Below are 24,330 nucleotides of genomic sequence, written 5' to 3'. Positions count from 1 at the left end.
TCGCAATATCAACCGGGACTCGGGCTCGGGGGGTCTGATCGAAGACAAGCGGCGATGGCATACTTCAGTTGGCTTTGGCTACGATCCGTCGATCTACACAGATCCTGTACTACCCTAGTGTACCGTACTTTATACTGCGCATACTGCCCAATTTTATTCCACATGTTCAAGTTTGTATGAGTATTTTGAAATAATAATAAAAACACTGCTCTATGCCCGGAAAGATCCGTTTCCCTTAGATTTGAAATACAACCAGCCATCTACCAGTGGCATGATGAACATTCAAACAGGTCAATTAGTATATGGGTCTGTGCATATCATCTTGATAATGCCTGTCGATTCTTGGCGCTCTCCTTTTGCTCTAGTGCACGTCCCTAGCCGAACGAGGCCCGCCCCGCCCCTTAGTTTCGTTTCTTTTCTTCTATTTGGAAAATATCTCTAGGGTGTCTGCTCTCGAGCATCAGAAATGGCATTGATAGCACCGGTCACTCTGCTTTTTACTTTTTCTCAAATATCACTTGCGCAGGCCGATCAAACAGAGGGTTGGCAGTTTGATGACAACTCTCGCTCGAGCTGGGATATTTTCTGGACATGCGTGTCAACGATTCTTGCATGTACATGGACAGCTTTGCATCTAAAAGTTCCAAAGCGATCCGAGCACAATGGAGACACGATGTCTAAAAAACTCCCAACGTGGACCTGCGCGCTACTTGCTCCCGAATTAATGGCCATGGTTGCTGTGGGGGGAGCTCCGACAGGCAATATCAATTGTTACGCGTTGCAATTCCGCTTTCCAAGCATTGGATAGCAACAAAGACTCGAGTTCAGGAAACCTTCCTCTACACACTGCAATTTCATCCTATGATAAACCAGACTCGCGGAAATCCTGGACAGTAATTCAGGGTTTTTGTATAGATATGCGCGGTGCGATACTGGTCACGGACGATGAATGGACCTACCCAGTTCTACCGAGCAATGTTGCCCCCCCTAATCGAGACTGGGGTCATCAAGCACTCTCATTTGAGAGAGCGCGACATTCAGGACAGAGCTAAAGCTGACTCTTTCGCAAAGGCGTTCACGATGCTGCAAACCTTCTGGGTCACCTGCAATATTATTGCGCGGGCAGCATACAATCTCCCGATAACGCCGCTTGAGATTTCTACCGTGGCTTACGCCGTCTGTGCTGGAATCACCTATGCAGTTTGGTGGCACAAACCCAAAGATATGGTAACACCCATCATGATCTATTTACCCTATGGTCGTGAAAGTGACGCAATGCCTCGTCGGGTAAGAGAAATTTTGGACGAGCATGAATCTGGTTGGATTCATTTATCCGAAGCCTTTCCTGAAGATTCTTCTCGATCTGTTTTCACGAAAGTGGTCACTTTCCCCTTTCGGCTCTTGATCTTTACCATCAGTCTTTGTCTGCCTGTCAAATGGGTGAAAAGAAAGCATATGGCCAGGCGTGATTCCTCAAAAAATAGAATATCTAAATCGTCATCTAAGCCCCCGTCCAAGAACTTGAAACCTCGTACTGTCTCGGAGGCAAAGCAATCAGCCACACCGGAACAGAACTACATGGCGGAACAGAACAGACTCAAGGATGAGGATGAAAAATTGACCGTCAAGGAGAACATGATCCTTGATCTTTGTTCCCTGCTGATTGCTTTACTGTTTTGCGGAATACATGTTGCTGCGTGAGTTTTCCCATTCTTCACTCTTTTCTTCTTGGCTCTCGTGACTTTCCTTTCCCGGGCACAGCTAATTCCAACATTGATATGGTAGGTGGAACTTTGTCTTCCCAACCAAAGCCGAGCAGATATCCTGGCGAGTCTTTTCGCTTATTTCAATGTCTCTCCCTTTGCCAGTGGCTCTTCACTTCCTCTGGATTCATTGGAAACTCTACCGTGAGTCAGGCGATAAAGATCGTCTTATATCTAACAGCGAAGGATACGGGGTTTGGGAAGCCTTGCTCTTCATAAGTCTCTTCGTTGTGTATTCGATCGCCCGCTGGGGAAATATCGTGCTTATGTTTACGTCGATGAGAGCACTACCTACTGGATCCTATATCGCGATTGATTGGTTATCCTCGATTCCACACATATAAACCTTGGAAGCGGAATAACATGATCCTTATAAGATGCATCTAATTCAATTTCTCTTCATTTTGCACAGAATATCTCTACCGATCATCCTTGGGTGATCACCAGATGGCACCATGCCTCGGTGACGGCTTTTGTAATGGTTTCTTCTGGGAGCCACGACGAAGGGTAAAGAAGGTGACCAGTACAATCGATTACATTTCTGTTTCTTGAGATCAGACGCCCTAGGGGGTATTCTCTAAATAGAAGAAACTGAAAAGAAACGAAACTACCATTAGGGGCGGGGCGGGCCTCGTTCGGCTACCCCCGTCCGGATCTACTCCATCGACCCCACCAAACTCTACCGATCCCGGCTTCCTATGTCCACCCAGCAAACACCCAACTTATAAATGAAAAGCCTTCTCTCGTTTTCGATCTGAAGATCAGTTCTTTCACTCAAAGGGGCATCGCTTCTTTGCAATACATTCAGGTTGGGACAGTTGTCAATCTTATCAAACCCAGCTCGGTCGAGCGCGTCATTACCCTTACCGAGATCCAACTACTACCCACGTTGCATAATGGCTTGAGAAAATCCCTCTTTCAATGGCATGAAGCACCTCTTCTGACTGAATAGTGTCTTTCGTCTGCCTGGCCTGAGTACAACCGTCTCTCCGGGTAATATGGGTAAGGTTGTTCAAGGAACGCTGCCGAGATTTATCAGGAGCCATATCACCAACATCAACTTTATCGGATTTGCAGAGGCGACAGCTAAGTCACTTTTTCTTTGTGATGATAGTCCCTCCGGGCATAGATTGGGGATTTTGGCAAGATTAGTTTCCTTTAAATTCGACTGGAGTGGGGCATGGCTACTGGCGGAGAGAGATCAATTGTAGTTGAAGCACAAGAGCCAAATGTATGGTATGCTTCCACATGCGCTTTGGTCTCTCAGTGGATTAGATATCAACCCAGACTCTGGGCCTCATAAATCTTATTATCTATAAACTATCTTCAGCAACATAGTACACCGGGTAATTGTCTCCCAATATTCCCATATTGGTCTATCCTCCGTCTGGGTACGAACGTAATACTATGTATACATAGATAGAAATGACGAACAGTGGGATTTGATTCTGTAGATAGGCTCCTTCAATCTGTGCCTTGATTTGCCGCTTGGCATCGTAATTTGGTAGACTAGTCAAGGCACGAATTCCCTCCATAATGACATCAAACGGTTGTAGATCCACCGCTTGCAAACCGGCGTCAACCCCATTTTCGGGTGAAAGCCGACGATCAATGATTTTCTTCGGGCTGACGACCAGCCAATAAGAAAGAAAAAAAAAATTTCATATCACTTTTCACATGCGACAATAAATACATGGTCTTATGTACTGATCTGTGTACTCATCTATGTACAGTACACGAACATGTAATGCAGTGTGAAATGGACTGGCTAAAGCGCAGGTCACGCTGTACGAATTACGTTGGGCAGCTCGTATAGAATGTCATGCTGGAGGGGCTGAATCCCCCCCCCCACTGCCCTCACGAACACCTGTTCTATCCATCGCTGTTGCAGATCAATAATCTTATATTTCATTGTAACAATATCCAAAATGAGTCCCAAACGCCGTGAATGCTGAAACCAAACGCCAATAGCCCCAAGTGATACAAAGACAGCCAACGCTTGCTCTATAATAACGACATACAGGAAAGGAAAAGGAAAAATAAGGCCGAAGTGATCGAGGGAAACACATCACCGGTCGAAGATCGCCTTCATCTCCGCACAGGACTCACGGTACAGCACATCAACACTATCCTGGTCGCGGAAAGGGTTCGCCGATTTGTCCCAAGCATGGCAGGCCTTTTCAATCATCATGGCCCGAACACGCTTACCCAATCCCTCGAGACGACGCACGAAGGTTTGACCTTCCTTCATGAGCATGTCCCACTCGCAGATATACAAAAACACATCGTGGGGTAGAGTGGCCAGCATGCGATCGGTGGCACGCACCGGCGAAGCAAAGGCGGACGAGCGGTCGTCAAGATTTGGGAGGTAGGATTCATCGAATAGGGTGGTGAAGAAAGCCGGCAGAGTCTTATCGGGCATAAGACTCATGGCTCGACGGTGGTCGCGGGATTCCAAAAAGTCCAGAATGGGGTACCAAGCGAAGATGCCGACGATGTTCAGCTCGTTGGTCTGGTCCACCAGACGCTGGGTCGACTCCGCTCGACCAAACCGCTCCTTGATCTCGGAAGATAGTCGACTATGCAGACGCAGTGGAACGGTGACGGCTAGGTTGCCGCCAGCCGAGAAGCCGCTCAGAGCCACCCGGCTGATATCCAGACCTAAGTCGCCGGCGTTGGCCGCCAGATATAACAAGGCATCTACACCATCGTCGACGGCGGCAGGGAAGGGGTTTTCGGGGGCCCGACGATAGCTGACACTAGCGACAACGGCGTTGACTTCGCGGACAACCATGGAGGACCATCGGGAATCGTCGGTGGCACAGCCGAGGGTGAAGCCACCGCCGTGGAAGTTGACGAGGACGGGATAACGATGACCGAGGCGTTTCTGTGCGTGATAATCGGGAGGTAGGTAGAAGTGAATGACGGCAGAAGTGCCGTCGTTGTCGGACGGAACGGTACGAGTGAAGGATGGGCTCGGACAACGCGGAGGTGTGAGGTCATGTAGGAACATCCCAATGCGCATCAGGAACCGCCAGACGACGGCCTGGACATGCAGCCACCATCTAGAACCCATTGAGGTAGTGATCTGGGTCCTAGCAAAGCTAGCACTCCCAGGGTAGTCTGGTTATACGAAAGGGAGGCGATGGTCAGATGTCGGGATTCGGAGATCGGAGGCGGAGGTGGAGTTACGTGAAGTGCCGACGGTGGCGAATGAGGGACGGGATTGGGAGTCACAGGTAGGAGATGGTGGGTAGCGATGCAGTGGAAGAAGGGAATGAAATAAGAAGATGTTAGATACAGAGAAAGCAAGTGGGAGTGCTGAATAGGATGGGATAATGGAGATGGAGATGGAGATGTACGGCATAGGGTGGCTACGTAAGTCGACACCTGAGGAATCAGGCAGAATGATCCTGAAACGGGTCGCACCTTCCTTGCGAACAGTCCAGAGTACTTGTGAATTAATAGTGATTGCTAGTATCTTGTAAGTACCTATATACTTATAGTATATAGTACATAGTATATACTATAATACTATATACTATATAATACTAGTACTATTATAGTACAGAACTCACTAGGTACCATCATTATGCCGTAGTGTGCTGCCATTGAAATTTGCAAATCCAAGTATCAGTCGTAAACAAGCATTCCTGCGCAAATCCGGGCAGCCCACATGATGTCATGACCTCAACTCCTATTTGTATCAGACTCCGACAGAACGACCTAAGGATCTCTCCGAATTGTTTTTTAATTTAAATTATATATTGGCACTATACAGAGTATTGGCATTGACATTGATAGCCTACTATCCTACTCTCCATTCCCTGGTACTGCTTAACGGAACCCCTCGGAAACCCCGCGGGCCAGACCAGACCATACATTGCATGGTATAAGCAAGTAAGCCGTACGATCGCCGCTTGCAGTTCCCGCAAACCCCGCCTCGACCCCTTCTTTACTTTCTTTACTTTCTTATTCTTCTCTACTTTCCCTCCCCCCCTGATATCATCCACCATCTTCTTTTGACTCCCCCGTACATCCCTATCCATTCATCCAGTTTGGAGGTGCCCACCATGTCCATCAAGAGGGCTCTCTCCAAAGCCATTCGTGGCCATCTGGGTGATGATGACTCGTCCGGCTCGGGCATTCGGTCCACTCTCTCCCCCAAACCACGTACCTCCACCTCTCGCGATTCCATGTCCCCGACCTCGCCTCGTCGCAGCATTCTCGGCAACTTCCTGCGAGAACGTGACTATGTCTCGTCTTCCGATGATTTCTCCGACGATTCCTCCAGTGGTGCCCTGAGCAAGAACCAACAAAAGCGCCTAGCGCGTCAGCAACGTCGCTCCGAGCGCAGCCGGCTCAGCGAGGAGCAATTCTCCGAGTCCGATCACCGCCGCAAGGAGGAGGAGCTTGCCAAAGCTGCCGAGGAGGAGACTGCTGAAATGAAAGCCCGCTATGGCGAACTTCCCCTGATGCAGTCGCAGGACCGAAAGTATGAGGACCGCCTTCGTCTTGATCATATTACCCCGGAAATGGTTGGACAGCAGGTCTATTTCACCGCTCGTTTGCACGTCATCCGTCGGATGAGCGCCAAGCTGGTCTTCCTTGTCTTTCGTCAGCAACTGGAGACATTCCAGGGCGTACTTCACGAGCGTGCCGGCATCTCCTCGATCGTTATGATCCAGTGGGCTGAGCACTTGCGGGTCGGATCTTTCGTACGCATCCGTGGTACCATCCAGAAACCAGATGTCCCCGTCCTGGGATGCAGTATTCACGACGTCGAACTCTCCATCGAGTCCATCCACCTACTCGTGAAGCGCGAGGAACCCGTTCCTTTCAGCGTCTACGAGGCTGAGATCCGCACCAACGAGGAGGATAAGGTTGAGGGCCGTCGCAACCACATCCCGGACCGCACCCGTCTTTCTAACCGTCTGCTGGACCTACGCACTGCAACCTCACAATCCATCTTCCGTCTTCAATCCGCGACTTGCAACCTGTTTCGCAGCGCCCTCGACGAGCGTGAGTTCATCGAAATCCACACCCCCAAGCTTCAGGGAGCCGCCACCGAGTCCGGAGCCAGTGTGTTCCAAGTGAACTACTTTGGCCGTCCCGCATTCCTGGCCCAATCCCCTCAACTGGCCAAACAGATGGCCATTGCGGCTGATTTTGGCCGTGTATACGAAATTGGCGCCGTCTTCCGTGCCGAAAACTCCAATACCCATCGTCATTTGACCGAGTACACCGGTCTGGATATTGAAATGGCCATCGAGGAGCACTACCACGAAATGCTAGAGACCCTTGATGCGGTTATCAAGAACATTCTGAGTGGCATCTACACCAAGTATCGCAAGGAGATTGAGCATGTTAAGTATCAGTTCCCCTCGGAGGATGTCAAATGGTTGGAAAAGACCCCCATTATCCGCTTCGCCGATGGCATTCAGATGCTCAACGACTCAGGCTGGCGTGATGAGGATGGCAAGCCCTTGCCACTGGATGAGGACCTGGCGACTAGAGATGAAATCCGTCTTGGTCAGTTGGTGAAGGAGAAATACGACACTGACTACTATGTTCTCGACAAGTTCCCTCGCGGCGCTCGTCCCTTCTACACCATGCCAGATGCCGAAGATGACAAGTACACAAACTCATTCGACATGTTTATTCGGGGCCAAGAGATCGTGTCTGGTGGTCAACGTATCCACGAGCCACACATGCTGGAAGAGAACATGCGCCGCGTTGGCATCAACCCCGACGACATGGAGGACTACATGGAGGCATTCCGCTGGGGCGCCCCACCTCACGCGGGTGCCGGTGTTGGTCTGGAGCGTCTTCTGATGCTCCTCCTTCAAGTGGGCAACATTCGTCTCACCTCGCTCTTCCACCGTGATCCCAAGAGTCTGCCAGCCAAGCCTCCCGTGCAGCAGCTTCGCCATCCGGAGGCATCTACCCTTGAGCCCCCATGGTATACCGCAGAGCCCTCACGCCGCGTTGCCTCGGATGACAGCGAGCTCCAACCGCTGGAAAAGCTGATTGCCAACTATGGCGATGCCACCTCCACCTCTTGGTTTGACGAGCGGTACAAGATCTGGCGTGACATGTCCACTGGTGCCGCCGTTTCCTATGTTGCCAGCTCTCACAACTACGCGATCATCCCCGGTAATCCGGCCTGCGACCCTTCCCAGTACACTCGCACCATCACTCAGTTCTTGCAGTGGCTGAGACGCGAAACCAAGCTCAAGCCCGTCTGGCTCCTTTGCTCGCCCGAGGTCGAAACCATCCTTGGAGAGCGTTTAGGATGGCGCAGCTTATCTTGCATTGCTGAGGAGCGCGTCGATCCATCTCGCAACAAGGCCGCTTCCGATGGCGAGATTGCCAAGAAGCTGCGCCGTGCCGAGACCGAGAACATCAAGGTCGTGTCTCTGAGCCAGGGCGAGTTGCCTTCTGAAGATGTTCGCAAGAAGATCGATGAGCGTATCCATGAGTGGCTGGCCAACCGCAAGGGTACTCAGGTGCATCTCTCGGAGATTCGCCCATGGATTGACTCTGAGCACCGTTGGTACTTCTACGCACTCGACAGGACTGGCGTCGTCTGCGCGTTCGTTGCTCTGGCCATGCTCTCTCCGGACCACGGTATGCAAGTCAAGTACAGTCTAGACTTCCCCAACTCGCCGAACGGTGTGATCGAATACATCGTGACCGAGGCCATTCAGACTGCCGCCAAGGGCGGCGTGAAGGGACTCACCTTTGGTGCCGGCGCCACTTCCCAACTTATCCCGGGCCACAACATGCACGGCACCAAGATCAAGATGCTGGAACACACTTACGAGGCACTGGCCAAACAGTTCCATCTCGTGCGTAAGAGCGAGTTCCGTGCCAAGCTGGGCGCTACCGAAGAGCCTTTGTACATCGCGTACCCAGCCCACGGTCTAGGGTCGAAGGGTATCCGCGCTATCCTGAACTTTTTCGAAGATTAGGCCATTTACGAAGTGAATATTTGCAGAAACTCTGTTTATGCATAGCTTATCGACGAATTTTCTTTTAATCTCATGCTTATGATATGATTTTGATATGATCTGGGGTGCTTCGCATTTTATCTCTGCCTGGACTCACTCAGCCCATCGTGTCGCAGTCAAGACGTCAAGACGGATAGAGTAGAGCGATACGTGGGATATGCAAGATTGGGCCTTGCTTTTGGCTTTTGGATTCTCCCCTTTTTGGCTTTTGGATTTGGCTTTTGGCGTTCTCGCTCTTGGTGTCGCTGCCTGGGGCAATGCTCCATCATCATCATCAATTTATTGTTATTCCCCCTCCTGTACTGGCCCCGCATGTACCCCTTGTCTTGGCTAGTGATCTTGGTTATACATAATGTATCTATTTGGCGAACGGTTGGTAAAATATTTTTTTCTTCTCGTATTAGTAGATTGTCAAATCGACTATCCTAGTGGCAAGTACAATACCAGTACCAGCCCTTACCTATGTAGGTACTCCATTCCGAGGCCGGAAAAGGATTCCAACCTTGGAAGGTTACTACCACCTGGGCACTGAGACAACTCGGAGTTTCCGAGAGGAACGCCCATCCATATGGGCATATGCTATATTACCTAAATAGACGTAGAGTACTATGTATATACAATCCTGAGCCTTGGATAACAATGTTCACTGGCTACTACTAGGTAGCAGTAGTCCGCAAACACGATAATCGTAGAAATAAGACGGAACAACCAAAGCCAACCCCTAATTACCAATTACCTCTCTTTCTTCCCATCCTCTTCTCCATTTCCAGCCTCCCTCTCCTCTCGCCTCGCATCATCAATAACTCGCCCAATCTCACCAGTAACCCACCTCGCCACAAAAAAAGCAACAACGCCAACAACAACAACCCACCCCGCCGTCGGTACCAACGAACGCGGGAAAACATTCCAAATAAACGGATCAAGAATCAAATCCACAGCCACGGGCTCCGGACGCGCCATCCGCGCCTCGTCCGTCGTGAAGTAATCCGCCGCTGCGCGCACGCGCAGGAACAGGACCGAGGATGTTACTGGTCCCGGGTCCGGAAAGTCGGTTTTCCTTTGGAAGTTCCGGCCTGCGGTGCGGGGGATGGCGTTTGTTTGTAGGCGTGGGTCTTGGGTGCTTAGGCGGGCTGATGAGAATATACTTAGGGATGAGAGGAGGGACTTTTCCTCGATTGTTTCGGATAGGAGGTGTGTTGTTAGTGTGAATGTTGTTGGTTGCTAATTCTGTTTATTAGTTGCTGCTGCTGTATACTAGTAACTCGGAGGTATAGTGTATACATATCAAATCATGTGTTTGGTATGTATAGTATGTTTAATTGGTGGGGATATCGAACGTACCGTTGCAAGCCAGCATACTCGGACCTCGTACCGTTGGCCTGGGGTGAGGTCTTCGAGGAAGAACCACGAGTCTGTGCCATCTGGGGCATCGTTGGTTGGAAATGAGGCATTAATCTGGGTACGCACGACTGGGTTGGTTGGGGAGAGTCGTTCAAGGCCGAGGTCGTCTAAATCGGGCTCCTCGGAAGGAATTGTCGAGGCTGGTGGGCCGAGAAAGATGGTCTTCTCGACATTGGCGTGGGCGATGCTGGCGATGCTGAGGAGCAGGCTGAGCAGGCCGAGGCCGTGGAGGCGCATTTCTTGGATTGGGGGGGGTTTAGTAAGTTGGTGTGTAATGCCTTTCGGTGCCAGTGGCTATGTGGATGTTGGAAGGAGACTCTTGAAATAATTCATGTATAGGGAGTGGAAGTGGTCAGTTGAATTTGAGGTAGATCATGGTGCAGGTGATGCATGGAAATATATCCACCTGGGCATAGATGCCGGTGGTGACGCAGTTCGGTTGGCGGTGAGGAATATCACTACAGTACTAATTAGTATGAGGGATGGATGCATTAAGCTGCCAGTGATCGCCCAACTTATTATTGTTAGTATACTAGTAATAATACTGGTAGATTACCTTTTATTGGTCATTCTACAGATATACAAAATTCAATATTATACAGAGGGCATTGGTGAGCCATATAATGCACCATGCACCAGACACTAACGATGCTGCAATCACATGACTCGCACGTGACCCCAACAGGCGGTGTGGCCGGGTGTTGTGGGCATCGACCAATCAACGCCGAGCGACGCGACCCAAAGCAAATCAACAACGAACTCCCTCAGCACAGACGCCCTCCTCCACAACATTTCTGCTTCTTCGACGACTCCATTCCTCCCATTTTTGGTGAGTTTACTGACCCCCCTACACTACTTTCTCTATCCCTCGACCATTCCCATTACCCCTCCCCCTTCCATTTGTGGTGCTCCTTCGATCTCGCCAATTCGACCGCACTAACCCCTGAACCCTCCTTAGACCCGTGTTTGTTGTCGGGTCCCTCTCCCCTCCTTTTTTTTCGACCTCGAAAAATCACCACCCATCACAATGAGAGAGATCATCTCCCTGAACGGTATGTCCTGAATTCCCTGCTGCTCTTTCTCCCGGCATCGGCTTCATCGCCAAATTTCCATCGTACTGACTTGTTTCCCCGATATCCAGTCGGTCAGGCCGGTTGCCAGATCGCCAACTCCTGCTGGGAGGTAACTATCACACCACCTTCAATTGCGACTTCAAACGGCTGTCAATACTAACCACACTCCACCTACAGCTTTACTGTCTGGAGCACGGTATCCAGGTACGTTGGAATTGCAACTTTGGTGGCGCCCAATCTCAACTCGGGCAGCCGCACCACTTCCCCCCCTTTTCCCTTGCCGGGAAGCAAGCACCCGCAACTAACACCCTCAATAGCCCGATGGATATCTTACCGATGAGCGCAAGAAGGCCGATCCCGACCACGGTTTCAGCACTTTCTTCTCCGAGACTGGTATGTAAATCTCTTCTAGGTCGTTTCTAGACCTTCTGTTGCTTTCCCCACCTTTTTCTGCAAAATTGCTCGTGGTCAAGATCTCCCTAACATTCTTCACCCCCCACCTTGACAGGCCAGGGTCGTTACGTTCCCCGTACCATCTATGCCGATCTCGAGCCCAACGTCGTCGATGAGGTCCGCACCGGTACCTACCGTTCTCTTTTCCACCCCGAGCAGATGATCACTGGCAAGGAGGATGCTTCAAACAACTATGCCCGTGGTCACTACACCGTTGGCAAGGAGATGATCGACCAGGTTCTCGACAAGGTTCGCCGTGTTGCCGACTCCTGTGCCGGTCTCCAGGGTTTCCTGGTCTTCCACTCCTTCGGTGGTGGTACCGGTTCCGGTTTCGGTGCTCTCCTGATGGAGCGTCTGTCCGTCGACTACGGCAAGAAGTCCAAGCTGGAGTTCTGTGTTTACCCTGCCCCCCCAGAACGCCACCTCCGTTGTTGAGCCCTACAACTCCATCCTGACCACTCACACCACTCTGGAGCACTCCGACTGCTCCTTCATGGTCGACAACGAGGCCATCTACGATATCTGCCGCCGTAACCTCGGCATTGAGCGCCCCAGCTACGAGAACCTGAACCGCCTGATCGCCCAGGTCGTTTCTTCCATCACTGCTTCCCTCCGTTTCGATGGCTCCCTGAACGTCGACCTGAACGAGTTCCAGACTAACCTGGTCCCCTACCCCCGTATTCACTTCCCTCTGGTCGCCTACTCTCCCGTCATCTCCGCCGACAAGGCTTCCCACGAGGCCCACTCGGTCACCGAGATCACCTCCAACTGCTTCGAGCCCAACAACCAGATGGTCAAGTGTGACCCCCGCAACGGAAAGTACATGGCTACCTGCCTGCTGTACCGTGGTGACGTTGTCCCCAAGGACGCCCACGGCGCTGTTGCCACCCTCAAGACCAAGCGCACTATCCAGTTCGTCGACTGGTGCCCAACTGGTTTCAAGCTCGGTATCTGCTACCAGCCCCCCCCCAGCAGGTCCCCAACGGCGACCTTGCCAACCTCAGCCGCGCTGTGTATGTTTATTCCCATGGAAAAGCGATGATTTTGATACTAATAATAATGTTCTTACAGCTGCATGCTGTCCAACACCACCGCCATCGCCGAGGCCTGGTCCGCTCTCGACCACAAGTTCGATCTCATGTACTCCAAGCGTGCCTTCGTCCACTGGTATGTTGGTGAGGGTATGGAGGAGGGTGAGTTCTCCGAGGCTCGTGAGGATCTCGCTGCTCTGGAGCGCGATTACGAGGAGGTTGCCAGCGACTCCCTCGAGGAGGAGGAGGAGCTTGAGCCCGAGTACTAGATTCGGGATGTTGCGTGAGCGTGTCCGGTCGTGTCATCGTGTTATGTCCGTGTACGGGCTTGGTTTTAATTTTGGCGGGTTGCTGTTTTGAGCCAATTCGAACTCTGGCGGGCGCGTCACCAAGGCTAAGGCTCTCTCTTATCGACGTTCCTCTTATCTATGGTAAGGTAACAAACAATACCTGGGCTTGCAAATAGATGGGAAACATAGTTTTTCAGCCCCCGATCATGTCTTTCTGGCTTTGTTGTTCGATATATCTTTAATATCCCCGAAGCAGCGATAAATTTCCCGCTCGTTCTATCTACTTCTTTCTCGCTGAGTGCCCAGGTGTAATTCTTTCGCGTAGTAATTATTCAATTTCGTACTTGAAGTAGTAGTTCTAGTAATAACTTGAACAATACTACCCAATGGGATGATAGTATATTAACAGTCACGGGATCATGCCTCTATTGGGGACATGTTCATAGTATTCAGTTTACTACTAGTAGTCGACCCCCTTTCCCCTTTCCTCTTTCCCCCTTTCCCCAGTTTTTCTTTTTTTTTTTCTAGAAAAAAATAGATAACTTCCGAGACCACATATCCCGTAATTCAAAATTTCAAAACAAGTTATTGTCACCTGTTTTTTTTTGTCGGAAAGGCTGAACTAACTTTTGATACGCCATTCGATTTGGAATCAGACTGGAGTTTTCATGATTTCGCTTTCGACTCGATTCATTGTGAAATGTGTCGTGTCTGCCTCTGGACGAATTGTTTCATAAAAAGAAAACCCGACAATTGCTATGCTACTCGTTTCGAGGAAGTGATATTGGAATTCCTAAGGTTCCATCCAACCTGGGCCATGGTTTGTTACTTGATGTACATAAAATTTCAGCAGTTCTACCTATACTGCTTGACATAAATTCCTGTGAGAACTAGCAAGGGGCATATAAACTGTCATATTTTAGAGTGCTTTCCTGTGTGTTACTTTGGTGAAATCGTGAGTTGATACACGGCGGCTTCGTATAGTAGGGTGCATATTGTATACTTCTAGTAGTATATTGTGTATAATGAAAGCTTGAATGCCCCCAAACTAGTACAAGTTTCGGAATTAGCTTCAATATTTTCCTTGCTACTACTGCCCCTATTACTATAATTAACATTACAAGAATTGCCCTGAATTCTACTGCGCAAAGGTGAATGGAATGGGCGCTAAGTCAATTGACCGCCTTGCGCGATGGGGCTGGCTGCCTTCCTTACGACATCCCCCCCAATTCCACCCCCCCAGCCACACTTGCATACTCCTCTCCATTCCACCACCACATCGTTTCTCTCTGGTGTTAGAGTGAGAGACACCTTCTCCGGCTTTCATTTGCACTTCCGTCTCTCCGTTGGCGCCAATCCACGCTCGTGGTCTGCGGCTCAAGCTGACGGCCACCCCGTGTCTCCAAACGTCCTCCAGGCCCCAACTATCCCGAAATCTATTTGGAAGGAGAGGAGTCTAACTCCTCCATAATACAACGCTATGGCCGATACCGGTAAGCTGTCCACTCTTTCTCCCATCTTGGATATTTGGCAATGGACATAGAAGCTCCGGCGCAATTCAGGAGGACCCGCCGAACTCCGGCCCCCTTCCCCTCTCTATGCGCCGTTCCGACACCCGCCCTGCTGCTGTGAATATCGTCAAAACAAGGAGAAAACAACGGGAGGAGAAAGCGAGCAAACGTGACTGATTGTGAAAATTACAGCCCAACGACATCCGAACCTGAATCTTACCCCCGAGGAGAAGCGCGTCTTCTACCAGCTGTTCCAAGCTGCCGACACCACCAACCTCGGCGTGATCACTGGTGAAATTGCTGTCCCATTCTTTGAGAAGACACATTTGCCATCTGGAACCCTGGGTGAGGTACGTGGACAAAAATGGAGAATTCAAGCTTGGAAGTGCACGAGGGACGAGAGAACTAACCCGCCTCTAGATATGGCAGCTTGCAGATAAAGAGAACAGGGGTCTCTTGACCCCGTCAGGATTTGGCATCGTGCTACGATTGATTGGACATGCACAAGCCGGGCGTACGCCATCAGATGAGTTGGCTTTACAGCGTAAGTGGTTTCTCTCGGTTTGCATAGGGGACGACATTTCACTGTGCCTCGACGGGACCAATATTGATCATAGACCTCTTTCGTTTTAGCCGGCCCACTCCCTCGATTCGATGGTATTCAAGTCGATGTCAATGCCCCTGTACCCGAGCCTGCGCAGAGCCCTCCCCCAAGTGCGGGCGGGCCTCCCATCCGAGTTCCTCCGCTTCAGCCTGACGATGCGAACAAGTTCCTTTCCCTCTTCGAGAAATCGGGTGTTGTTAATGGACTGCTGCCCGGCGAGATTGCTAAGCAGATCTTTGAACGCGCCAGATTGCCAAATGAGACCCTGGGTCGCATATGGGGTCTTTCGGATACCCAACAGCGCGGAGCTCTGGATGCGACGGAGTTCATCATTGCGATGCACCTTCTGACTTCATTCAAGTCTGGTGTTCTCCGTGGTATTCCTCAGACATTGCCCCCTGGACTTTACGATGCTGCAGCCCGCCGAGGCCCTCAACGCGGTTCATTCGGAGCGCGCCCTGAGGTACCTCCGGTGCCCGCAGTACCTCGACAATTCACAGGACCTCAGCGAACTACGAGCCCCATGAGCCCTGTCACCCGAGCTCAATTCGGAACCCCGTTGTCTGCACAATCCACTGGCGATTGGCTTATCACAGCTCAGGAGAAAGGTCACTTTGATCAAATTTTTGAGACCGTTGATACGGCTAGGGCAGGTGTTATCACGGGTGACCAGGCTGTTGCCTTTTTTATGAAGGCTCGACTTTCTGAGGAGGTTCTGGCACAGATTTGGGACCTTGCTGATATTGATGCCGATGGCCAGCTGAACCGAGATGAGTTCGCCGTGGCCATGTACCTTGTGAAATTGCAGCGGGGCGGAAAGGAGCCTATACCCCAGGTTCTTCCTCCTGCTTTGATCCCGCCCAGCATGCGCCGACAAGCTCCTGCTCCGGTCCCAATGGCAGCGCCTCCTCCACCAGCCCCGGTTCCACGATCTGCCGCGGATGACCTTTTTGGCCTTGATTCGCCCCCGCCCCCGACCACACAGACACAGGTACCCCAATCTACAGGCGGCTCCAATATGGCATTTCAAACCCCTAGCTCGCCATCCCGAGCCTCCCCGCAGACGGCGTCGACCACCTTCAAGCCTTTTATCCCAACATCAACATTCGGCCAGAGCCTGCAGCCTCAGCAGACTGGTACATCAATCGGAACACCGGGGCAAGTTCGCTCCCCTCCGCCTCCATCCGATGATCTGCTGGGAGACAATGACCCCGAAGAATCGAATAAACTTACTCAGGAGACTACTGAACTCGCCAACTTGTCTAACCAAATTGGCTCACTGGCCAAGGAGATGCACAATGTCCAGGAGAAGCGTACTTCGGCAGAGCAGAATCTCACTCAGACCTCCCAGCAAAAACGGGACTTTGAGACTCGACTTGCCCAAGCCCGTGCGATGTATGAGCAAGAAGTGACTAACTTCAAGGCGCTGGAGGAGCGGCTACGTGTCTCTAAGGCGGAGACGACAAAGTTGCAGCAAGACTATGCCTTGATTGAGGGTGGTCGCCAGGATCTGCACAACCAATATACGCAGGTCTCGACCGCCCTGGCAGCAGACCAGCAGGAGAATGCTAGCTTGAAAGAAAAGATCCGCCAGGCCAATGCCGAAGTTGCTCAGCTCAAGCCCGCATTGGAAAAGGCACGCTCCGATGCTAGACAGCAGAAGGGTCTTGTTGCCATCAACAAGAAGCAACTGGCTACCGTCGAGGGTGAACACGATAAGATGCAGAGTGAAATCGACACCCTGTCCAAAGAAACCCCTCAATACACCGAGGAACCGACACCTACGAGCAACACTGAGGTGACTAGCCCTGCTGCCTCTACTGCCAGCCAGGGTACCAACCCTTTTTTCCGTCGCACCATGACCGGAAGTGAGAGCGACCGCGGTCCTTCTCCGGATAATTCGAATGATCACCACAGGATGTTTGACAGCCTCTTTGGCCAGACTTCTGCCGCTCCCTCGGCTGCTGGTCCCCCGCCTACTTCATTCCGTTCCGAGTCGCCTCTGGCTACGGCGAAGTCTCCTGTTGTATCTAATGTTCCGACTCCGTCCGTGTCTCCTGGCCCGGGCAGTCTTCCTGGGGCTTTCCCAGGAAACGAGCCCCCACCACCCAGCCAGTCCCGACAGATCACCCCAAACTTCCTGCCCTTTAATGAAAACCAATCCGTGACTTCGTCCACTATGGTTTCTCCACCTGGTAGCCGATTTGGCGGACCCGATGAATCCGGCCTTGCCACCCCTTCGCAACTTACCGTCAGCGACCTGGGGGCACCATCTATCGCAGAGTCCAGTGATTATAGCCGTGCCCCAGGTTCCACTGCCGAAGGAACACCGGCCCGATCTCCATTCGATGAAATTCCTGAGCCATCCATGGTAGCTGCCGTAACAAGTGCTTCGGCCGCCGGACAGCAGGCCTCTGCAATTTCTCCCAATGTCACTGGGAAAGAAGAAACGTCGAAAGACCTGTCCTTCGACGAGCTTTTTGGTAGCAAGGCCCATAAGCGATCCGAATCGCAGAAAGGGAACGACTTTGACGAAGCTTTTGCCTCCATGAAGACACCAGGTGATGAAAATACAAATGGAGCTGCAACCGCCCATTCCGAATTCCCTCCTATAGAGGAGCTTCACCATGCCGAAGAGGAAGATGAGAGTTCCGATGACGAAGGCCCTTTGGGGTTCGATGATAATTTCACTCCAGTTTCATCAAAGGGCATCAAGGAGGAAAAGCCGCTTGACTCTATCGATGCGGCTCAGCTCGCTGCTTTCCCTACCCCGCGATCAACTCAGTCTGCCGCCCAACCACCTGCACCTGACGCGCAGCAAAGCCCCCCCAAATTATGAGACTAGCACTGCCAACGATGAAAGTAGTCACGTTCCAGAGTATAGTGGTCTTCTTCCTGAGCGTGCTGATCCTACTTTGCCTCCCGACGCGCCTCACTCCGTCGAATCAGGAACAGGAGCTCCGGTTATTAGCAACGAGCCGCAGCATGATTTACCGGATGCTGCTGCTGCTCCTCTTACTGGAGGTGCAAAGACGGGCGGTCCCGACTTCGAGGCCGCCTTTGCAGGCCTAAACCTTGCCCCTGCAAAGGAAGCGGAGGACGATGATGACGATGAAGAGCCTGCTGGTCACGATACTAGGAATGCCTCGGACTTTGACTTCTCCTTTGATTCCCCGGCACAAAAGCATGGCGCTTCTTCAAGTACCGATGCTGGCCAGGGAGGCTCCTCGGAATTCTTCTCATTTGACAATAACGCTCAAGCTGCCGGCTCCTCAAATGGAGGTGATGCTAAAGCCGGTAACCATGACTGGGATGCTCTTTTTGCGCCCCTTGAAAATGCCAAGCCTGCCACTGAGGAGGCTGCCAATGGGTCGGATCCCAAGAGCCCTGGATGGGCCCTTAACAACGACTCTGGAGAGGACGATCAAATTCTGCAGCGCTTGACAGGCATGGGATTTTCCCGAGAGGCGTCTCTAGAAGCCCTGGAGAAGTTCGATTATAATCTTGATAAGGTAGGTTCACCGACACCCTTGAATGGTGGACGAAGACTAACTCGATCATAGGCGGCAGACCATTTGACTTCGAAGACCTAAGCCTGTCATCTTCACCTTGCACATATCATCCACACATATCTTCCTTCCCATGATGCCTTTCCTTGATGACCATGTCTGTTCTCAATTTTCGATGGGCTGAGATGGGAAAGTATTCACATCTCGTCCCTCGAAATTATCTACCCAGCGTCGTGTACATCCCCTCTTTTCCTTTCTCTTGTGTCTTTGCCATCGTCCTACATCACTAATTTGATTTGACCTATCCCTTTCATTGTACGCCCTCAATGAATGGCTGTTGAGCCCTATCATCCTATCCTGTGTCATCTGTCTATTAGTTAAAGTGTGATGTAGCCTACAATAACCCATAATCCATTTCACATCTATCCACAAAAGATAAAGCTAGATGGTTTCGTAAAGTACTCAAGTGTCCAGTATTAATTTTGAGCCCACTCTGTTTCCCAGGAAGACCCTACTTTGATTCCAAAGATAATTGGATTGAGTACTAGTAGTAGCCAAAAGGCCTTCCAAGGTTCCTTCCTATCCAACTACTGCCGGTGGCAGTAATATCATGAGACCTCGAAAATTATAGGTATATTTTGGTTCAGCAATATTTTAGTGTCAGCTTCGCATTGAGCCTCTCAATTATTTTCATGTCCATATTCCAACTCATCACTCGAATTGATCCTCCGAGTCTGTTGCCCCTGCATTCACTACTAGCAGATATCGCGCTAATCTGAAAGGAGTAATCGGAGTTCTCGGAGTTCCCGAAGAAGTATCTGAATTGAACAACTCCTATAGGAGACATTCTTTGAAAATAGTTTCACCATGAGTCTCCCATATCTCTTCTTTGGGCTCGCTTGAGATAATGTCCGCGGAATTAGGGGTATCCCCGATTCAACCGACATACGAGGCTCGGATCGGCACTTCTGGCCTGTCTAGAAGGAGATCTCTCGGAGGTCCGGGACGGCAATAAGCTTTGATGTGCGAGCTAGAATTCTTATTTAAACGTTCTAATACCCAGGGCTATAGTCATTCAGTACTCAAAAAATATCATTCTATCCTCTGATAACCAAAATCTTTCAACTACCAACCAAAATGACTCGTGTTCTTCTCACTGGTGAGTTCATCTTAGCAGACGAAAGAAGAAATAAAAGGAATTAACTGTTCCAAGGTGGCAGCGGCTTCATCGCTACTCATGTACTCGAGACACTTCTTGCCCGTGGCCATTCGGTTGTTACTACTGTTCGGTCTCAACAAAAGGCACAGGCGATATTGGCTGCGCACCCAGAACTATTGAAGAATCGGCTCGATTGCGCTATTGTGACCGACATGGCCCAAGAGAATGGTGAGCAAAATTTACTTTGAGGAAGGATAAAAATGGGCGAGCTGACATCTGTTGATTAGCTTTTGATGAGGCTGTCGTTTCAGAGCCCCCATTTGAGGTCGTCATCCACACTGCTAGTCCGTACCATTTCCATGCCAAAGATGCCAAGGAACTCCTAGACCCAGGTAAGTTCCAATTTGAGAAGCCCCCAGCTTCGTACCGACGACTAAGACATCTCATCCAGCTATCATTGGAACCACTGGGATATTGAATTCGGTACAGAAGTATGCCCCAACTGTTAAGCGAGTTGTGGTGACATCCTCGTTTGCCGCCATCAATAATGTTTATGCAACGGCCAAAGGGAAGGTTTACTCAGAGGTAAATTTCACATTGAATTGGAAAGTTGGAATTGTTTTTAATCAGAGACACAGGCCGATTGGTGTCCTATTACAGTGGACCAAGCGAACGAAAGCCCAGCAAACGCCTACCGAGCAAGCAAGACATTCGCCGAACGAGCAGCCTGGGATTTTGTTGAGAAGGAAAAGCCTCATTTTGACCTGAGTGTGATTAATCCACCTCTAGTTCTCGGACCTATCGCGCATAATTTGGCATCGCTGAGCGCCCTCAACACCTCCAACCAGCGCATTCGCGACCTGATAACCGGCGCTGCCAAGGATCGCTGCCCTCCAACAGGGAATTATCTATATGTCGATGTTCGAGATCTCGCACTGGCCCACGTCCTCGCTATCGAAAAGGTTGAAGCTGGCGGCAAACGTTTCTTCACTGTGTCCAGCCACTTCTCTAACAAAGAAATTGCGCAAATAATCGACCACGAATTTCCTGAATTCCGATCTCGTTTACCGACTGGCGAGGCCTTGGTACCAGGTGATTACCCGGCAGATGGTGTGTATGGGTTTGACAGTTCGCGCGCGCGAGAGATTCTGGGACTGGAATTCCGACCGTTGAAGGAGAGTATTGTTGATGCGGTAAATAGTTTGTTGGCCGTCGAGCCGGAGATCCATCAGTCTTGAAAAATCAAGCTTTGTTGTATGGATGACTATTCAGTTTGGAATAATAATGATTGGCTTAGTGAACAAGCCACCGCATTCTCCCTCGCAACTCGTTCCTAATCCGGTTTTATCTTTTGCTCATCCTTTCTATACTCACTCCCCCCCTCCTCCTCCCTCTGTTCACAATATCATCCGCGCTGAAGAATGTTTTCCACCTTTACTGCTGATCCCAGTGAGAAACGCCCCCAAAGGGCGCGACGGAAACGAGATCAAGTTGCTCGGGCTTGTGATCGTTGTCGGGTTAATCGGATCAAATGCCACGAGTCACATCTGAGTGGGGGCCAAATTGGTATCAGCAAGCGAGTTGAGTCTGACTCGTTACTAGCAGCGAATAAGTATCTCGGACCAGCAGGTAATTAAATGAGTGGAAATTACTGCTAATGATTGAAATTAGGGAGATTCAACGTTTACGTCTAGAGATTCATGGGTTGCAGCGCCAATCAGGTCCCCATGAGCCGCAGGAACAGCGCCCTGAAAAGTTCCCCTCGACGCCTGAATCGCGTGTGCTCTCCTCAACTTTGACACCGGAAGTGTCTCTTCAGAACCCACAACCAAATGGTGTACCGATTGACCCTCCACAGACGTGGAATGGCATCGAAATCCCTGATATCCGTACTGGGAATTTGATTCATTATGGTCCACTATCATCGTCATATTTTGGCGCTCGCCTAGGCTTATATCTAACAGAAAAGACGGCACAACTTAACTCTGAGATTTTATTCCCTGGGGATATCTTTAGCCTAAATTGCGCCCCAAATTTATTGACTCCTGAAGCTCAGCTCAACCAACCACAATCATCGGCTATAAGCCTCGGTGGAGATATTGAGCAGTTGACCCGTGCCCAAGAAGAGCAATTTCTCGATCTTCACTGGCAGTCATTTCACTGCATATACCCCATTATCGATGAGGCTGAGTTCCGGGATTATTTTGACTCCCTTTGGAATGACTTCAGTTTTCCTGCCGCGCGAAGCAGGTCACCACTTGTTGACAGCATTATGGCTATTTGCATGCAATATGGAAGCACATTTCTGATCAGCGATGATGGTACTTTGAGTGCTGATGGTGTGGATCATGCAAAGGTAGCTTCGCAAAACAGCTATGCCTTTTACCGCCGTTCGCAACGTCTCCTGCTTGATGAGATCGAAAACCCTTCGATGATGACGCTACAAAGTTGCATTTATTGCGTCGTATATCTCTACAATGTATCGTCCCTAAATGCTGCATATACAATGCTGGGAAATGCCTTGAGAGTCGCTCAAACAATTGGATTACAGTTTCCTGCAAGCACTACATCGGTAGCTGACCCACAGTTGAGAGATCGCGTCTGGTCAGTGATAGCCATGTTGAACGGTCAATTATCAATGGCACTCGGCCGAACAACTACTACTATCCATTCGAAGCAAAGAAATTCAGAATCCCCTGGCCATAGCCAGGAAGATACATCCCTCTTAGGGTCAATGCTGATGAGTCCGAACCATGAAGATATCACGTGGTTGAGCTTCCATGCAAGCTGCGCACATCTGGTAGATTTGGTACAGCATATTCAGTTTAATTTCTCGAAGCGAGTCATTCAGATACAGGCGAAACATGCGGTCAAGTCGTTTTACGATAGCCCAGCCGCTCTTGAAGAGCTCGCGAACCTTCTTGGGCGGGAAGTGCGATCTGTTTACGAATGGACAGAAGATGTCCCCGAGTCGTTGAAGTTACCTCGAAAAGGGTCCGGCGAGTCCTTTTCAACCGAGCGGACCGCGCTGAAGTTTGACACGTTCAGTCCAATCTGGCTGCAACGCCAGCGACTCCTGCTTGAAATTCTATACCATCATCTTCAAATTTCAAACTTCCGCTCATTTTTGCGCCTCCCGCCTGGTTCATCATTCATAACTCCGCTTTCCGATTGCCATAGCATCAATTGCCTCAACCATGCCATCTCTCTGACGAATATTATCCATCAGGTCCTCACTGATACCGATCTACTACGAGGATGGTCTCCAGCCATCCAATATCAATGGGATTCTGCCCTTTGTATACTAGGATTCATCCTGACCAATCCTGTCTGTCCTCCGTCCCCGACAGCCCGGAAATGCCTACAGACTGCGATTAGTTCATTCGAGCTGATGGGAAAATACTTCGTGAGCTCAAGGGAGGCCGCGCAATTACTGCGACGATTTGCTAGTCAAGCTGAAATACTTGTTCAGCAGTTCCATAAGAGCTTGTCGAGCCGAAAATTGGATTCCCGAGATAGTTCTGGGCAGCTTGTGACGCCAGCTGCTCGGTCTTCTACTACTGCTGCTGTGCAGATCCTTGCAGCTCCAGCACTGACACCGGAATACATACAGACATGTCCAGGTACAGAGTTTGATCTATCGAGTCTCGTCGGCGGTAGTGAGACCAGTGGAGGTGCTCCCTTTTCACTTGATGGATTCAGAACTGTCTACACTGGAATAAACAACACCCCATCTGCTCGTAAAGAAAGTTCCGGAGATCTGATGACCGAAATTGATTACTCATGGATTTCGGGTGATGGTATGATAGACTGAGGTATCTTGCAGTTGGGCCCTCCTCGGCCCTTTCCCATTCTAATTGGCACTTTGATGAGTGCGAATTGATATCATGGTTCTATTGCAGGTTTTCACGAAATAGATTGTAAGAGAAGCTAAATATGTGTAGTTGTACATAATAATTGTCGAAAGTCTAGCGCTTCAAAGTTTCCTTATTCTCATCGGGTCTATAATTTCGCACCTGTCAGTGTAGACAATCTTCAAATAGCCACTTCTAACTACTAGGTACCCTTCGAAAGATCAATACACAGAAACCCATGCTACTGGTCAAGGGCCACACCCCACGTGAGATTCACAATCAAAAGGGAAATACTATGACTTCCAAGGTTTATCTAGACAATAGCTGACGATATAACCGAAAATTGATTGGCCGAGGCCCATCGTACAGAGTACTGCCAGTGGATCCCGATCGATCCATCGATCCCCCTCATTATTGGACATCGCTCCCCGACTAGCGCTGACATTAAGTTACAACATCACGTTTTGATTGATCGAGGAAACGATATCCCGCTCGACAATTTTGCATTTCTGCCCCGCTCCCGTTGGTTATCTTCTTATCGTCTTCTCCCTTTTCTGATCTCCTAAAGGTTCCCTCGATCCATTCAAGTCTATTGCCGACCTCACAGTGGTTGCCCCCTGTGCGAAAGCTTTCTGATGCTGTTCAACTCTGGGCTGGATCCCGGATAGA

The 24,330-nt window shown here is 50.3% G+C and overlaps 8 protein-coding genes across 8 annotated transcripts; 6 read left to right on the top strand and 2 right to left on the bottom strand.

Annotated features, from left to right (window-relative positions):
- Positions 1–466: 466 nt before the first annotated feature.
- On the top strand, positions 467–2,107 carry N7533_006599 (uncharacterized protein; the record flags this gene model as incomplete). The annotated part of the gene is made up of 4 exons (XM_057103249.1): positions 467–770; positions 799–893; positions 916–1,697; positions 1,786–2,107. 4 exons carry the CDS (start codon positions 467–469, stop codon positions 2,105–2,107), a joined length of 1,503 nt encoding a protein of 500 aa, XP_056958206.1.
- Positions 2,108–3,831: 1,724 nt separating this feature from the next.
- Positions 3,832–4,839, bottom strand: N7533_006598 (alpha/beta hydrolase; the record flags this gene model as incomplete). Its single annotated transcript, XM_057103248.1, has 1 exon — positions 3,832–4,839. The coding sequence occupies one exon, from the start codon at positions 4,837–4,839 to the stop codon at positions 3,832–3,834; it is 1,008 nt and encodes a 335-aa protein (XP_056958205.1).
- Positions 4,840–5,836: 997 nt separating this feature from the next.
- On the top strand, positions 5,837–8,737 carry erdS (aspartyl-tRNA synthetase, cytoplasmic; the record flags this gene model as incomplete). The annotated part of the gene is made up of 1 exon (XM_057103247.1): positions 5,837–8,737. One exon carries the CDS (start codon positions 5,837–5,839, stop codon positions 8,735–8,737), a length of 2,901 nt encoding a protein of 966 aa, XP_056958204.1.
- A 771-nt stretch (positions 8,738–9,508) lies between these two features.
- On the bottom strand, positions 9,509–10,414 carry N7533_006596 (uncharacterized protein; the record flags this gene model as incomplete). The annotated part of the gene is made up of 2 exons (XM_057103246.1): positions 9,509–9,997; positions 10,118–10,414. 2 exons carry the CDS (start codon positions 10,412–10,414, stop codon positions 9,509–9,511), a joined length of 786 nt encoding a protein of 261 aa, XP_056958203.1.
- A 393-nt stretch (positions 10,415–10,807) lies between these two features.
- On the top strand, positions 10,808–13,003 carry N7533_006595 (tubulin alpha chain; the record flags this gene model as incomplete). The annotated part of the gene is given in 7 exon segments (XM_057103245.1): positions 10,808–11,006; positions 11,319–11,359; positions 11,428–11,454; positions 11,568–11,643; positions 11,759–12,099; positions 12,119–12,714; positions 12,775–13,003. The coding sequence occupies 7 exon segments, from the start codon at positions 10,808–10,810 to the stop codon at positions 13,001–13,003; spliced, it is 1,509 nt and encodes a 502-aa protein (XP_056958202.1).
- Positions 13,004–14,504: 1,501 nt separating this feature from the next.
- Positions 14,505–18,732, top strand: N7533_006594 (EF hand domain protein; the record flags this gene model as incomplete). Its single annotated transcript, XM_057103244.1, has 6 exons — positions 14,505–14,517; positions 14,728–14,885; positions 14,956–15,079; positions 15,169–17,923; positions 17,985–18,651; positions 18,703–18,732. 6 exons carry the CDS (start codon positions 14,505–14,507, stop codon positions 18,730–18,732), a joined length of 3,747 nt encoding a protein of 1,248 aa, XP_056958201.1.
- A 1,287-nt stretch (positions 18,733–20,019) lies between these two features.
- N7533_006593 (NAD(P)-binding protein) lies at positions 20,020–21,045 on the top strand (the record flags this gene model as incomplete). The annotated part of the gene is made up of 3 exons (XM_057103243.1): positions 20,020–20,035; positions 20,095–20,151; positions 20,438–21,045. 3 exons carry the CDS (start codon positions 20,020–20,022, stop codon positions 21,043–21,045), a joined length of 681 nt encoding a protein of 226 aa, XP_056958200.1.
- A 419-nt stretch (positions 21,046–21,464) lies between these two features.
- Positions 21,465–23,621, top strand: N7533_006592 (fungal specific transcription factor domain-containing protein; the record flags this gene model as incomplete). Its single annotated transcript, XM_057103242.1, has 1 exon — positions 21,465–23,621. The coding sequence occupies one exon, from the start codon at positions 21,465–21,467 to the stop codon at positions 23,619–23,621; it is 2,157 nt and encodes a 718-aa protein (XP_056958199.1).
- Positions 23,622–24,330: the final 709 nt, after the last annotated feature.

Source organism: Penicillium manginii (genome assembly GCF_028828005.1).
Source record: "Penicillium manginii strain IBT 31320 chromosome Unknown utg000005l:1.0-5665137.0:1.0-5668048.0, whole genome shotgun sequence".
Lineage (NCBI taxonomy): Eukaryota > Fungi > Ascomycota > Eurotiomycetes > Eurotiales > Aspergillaceae > Penicillium > Penicillium manginii.
The sequence above is the reverse complement of the archived record's forward strand: the minus strand, read 5'-3'. Positions and strand labels throughout refer to the sequence as shown.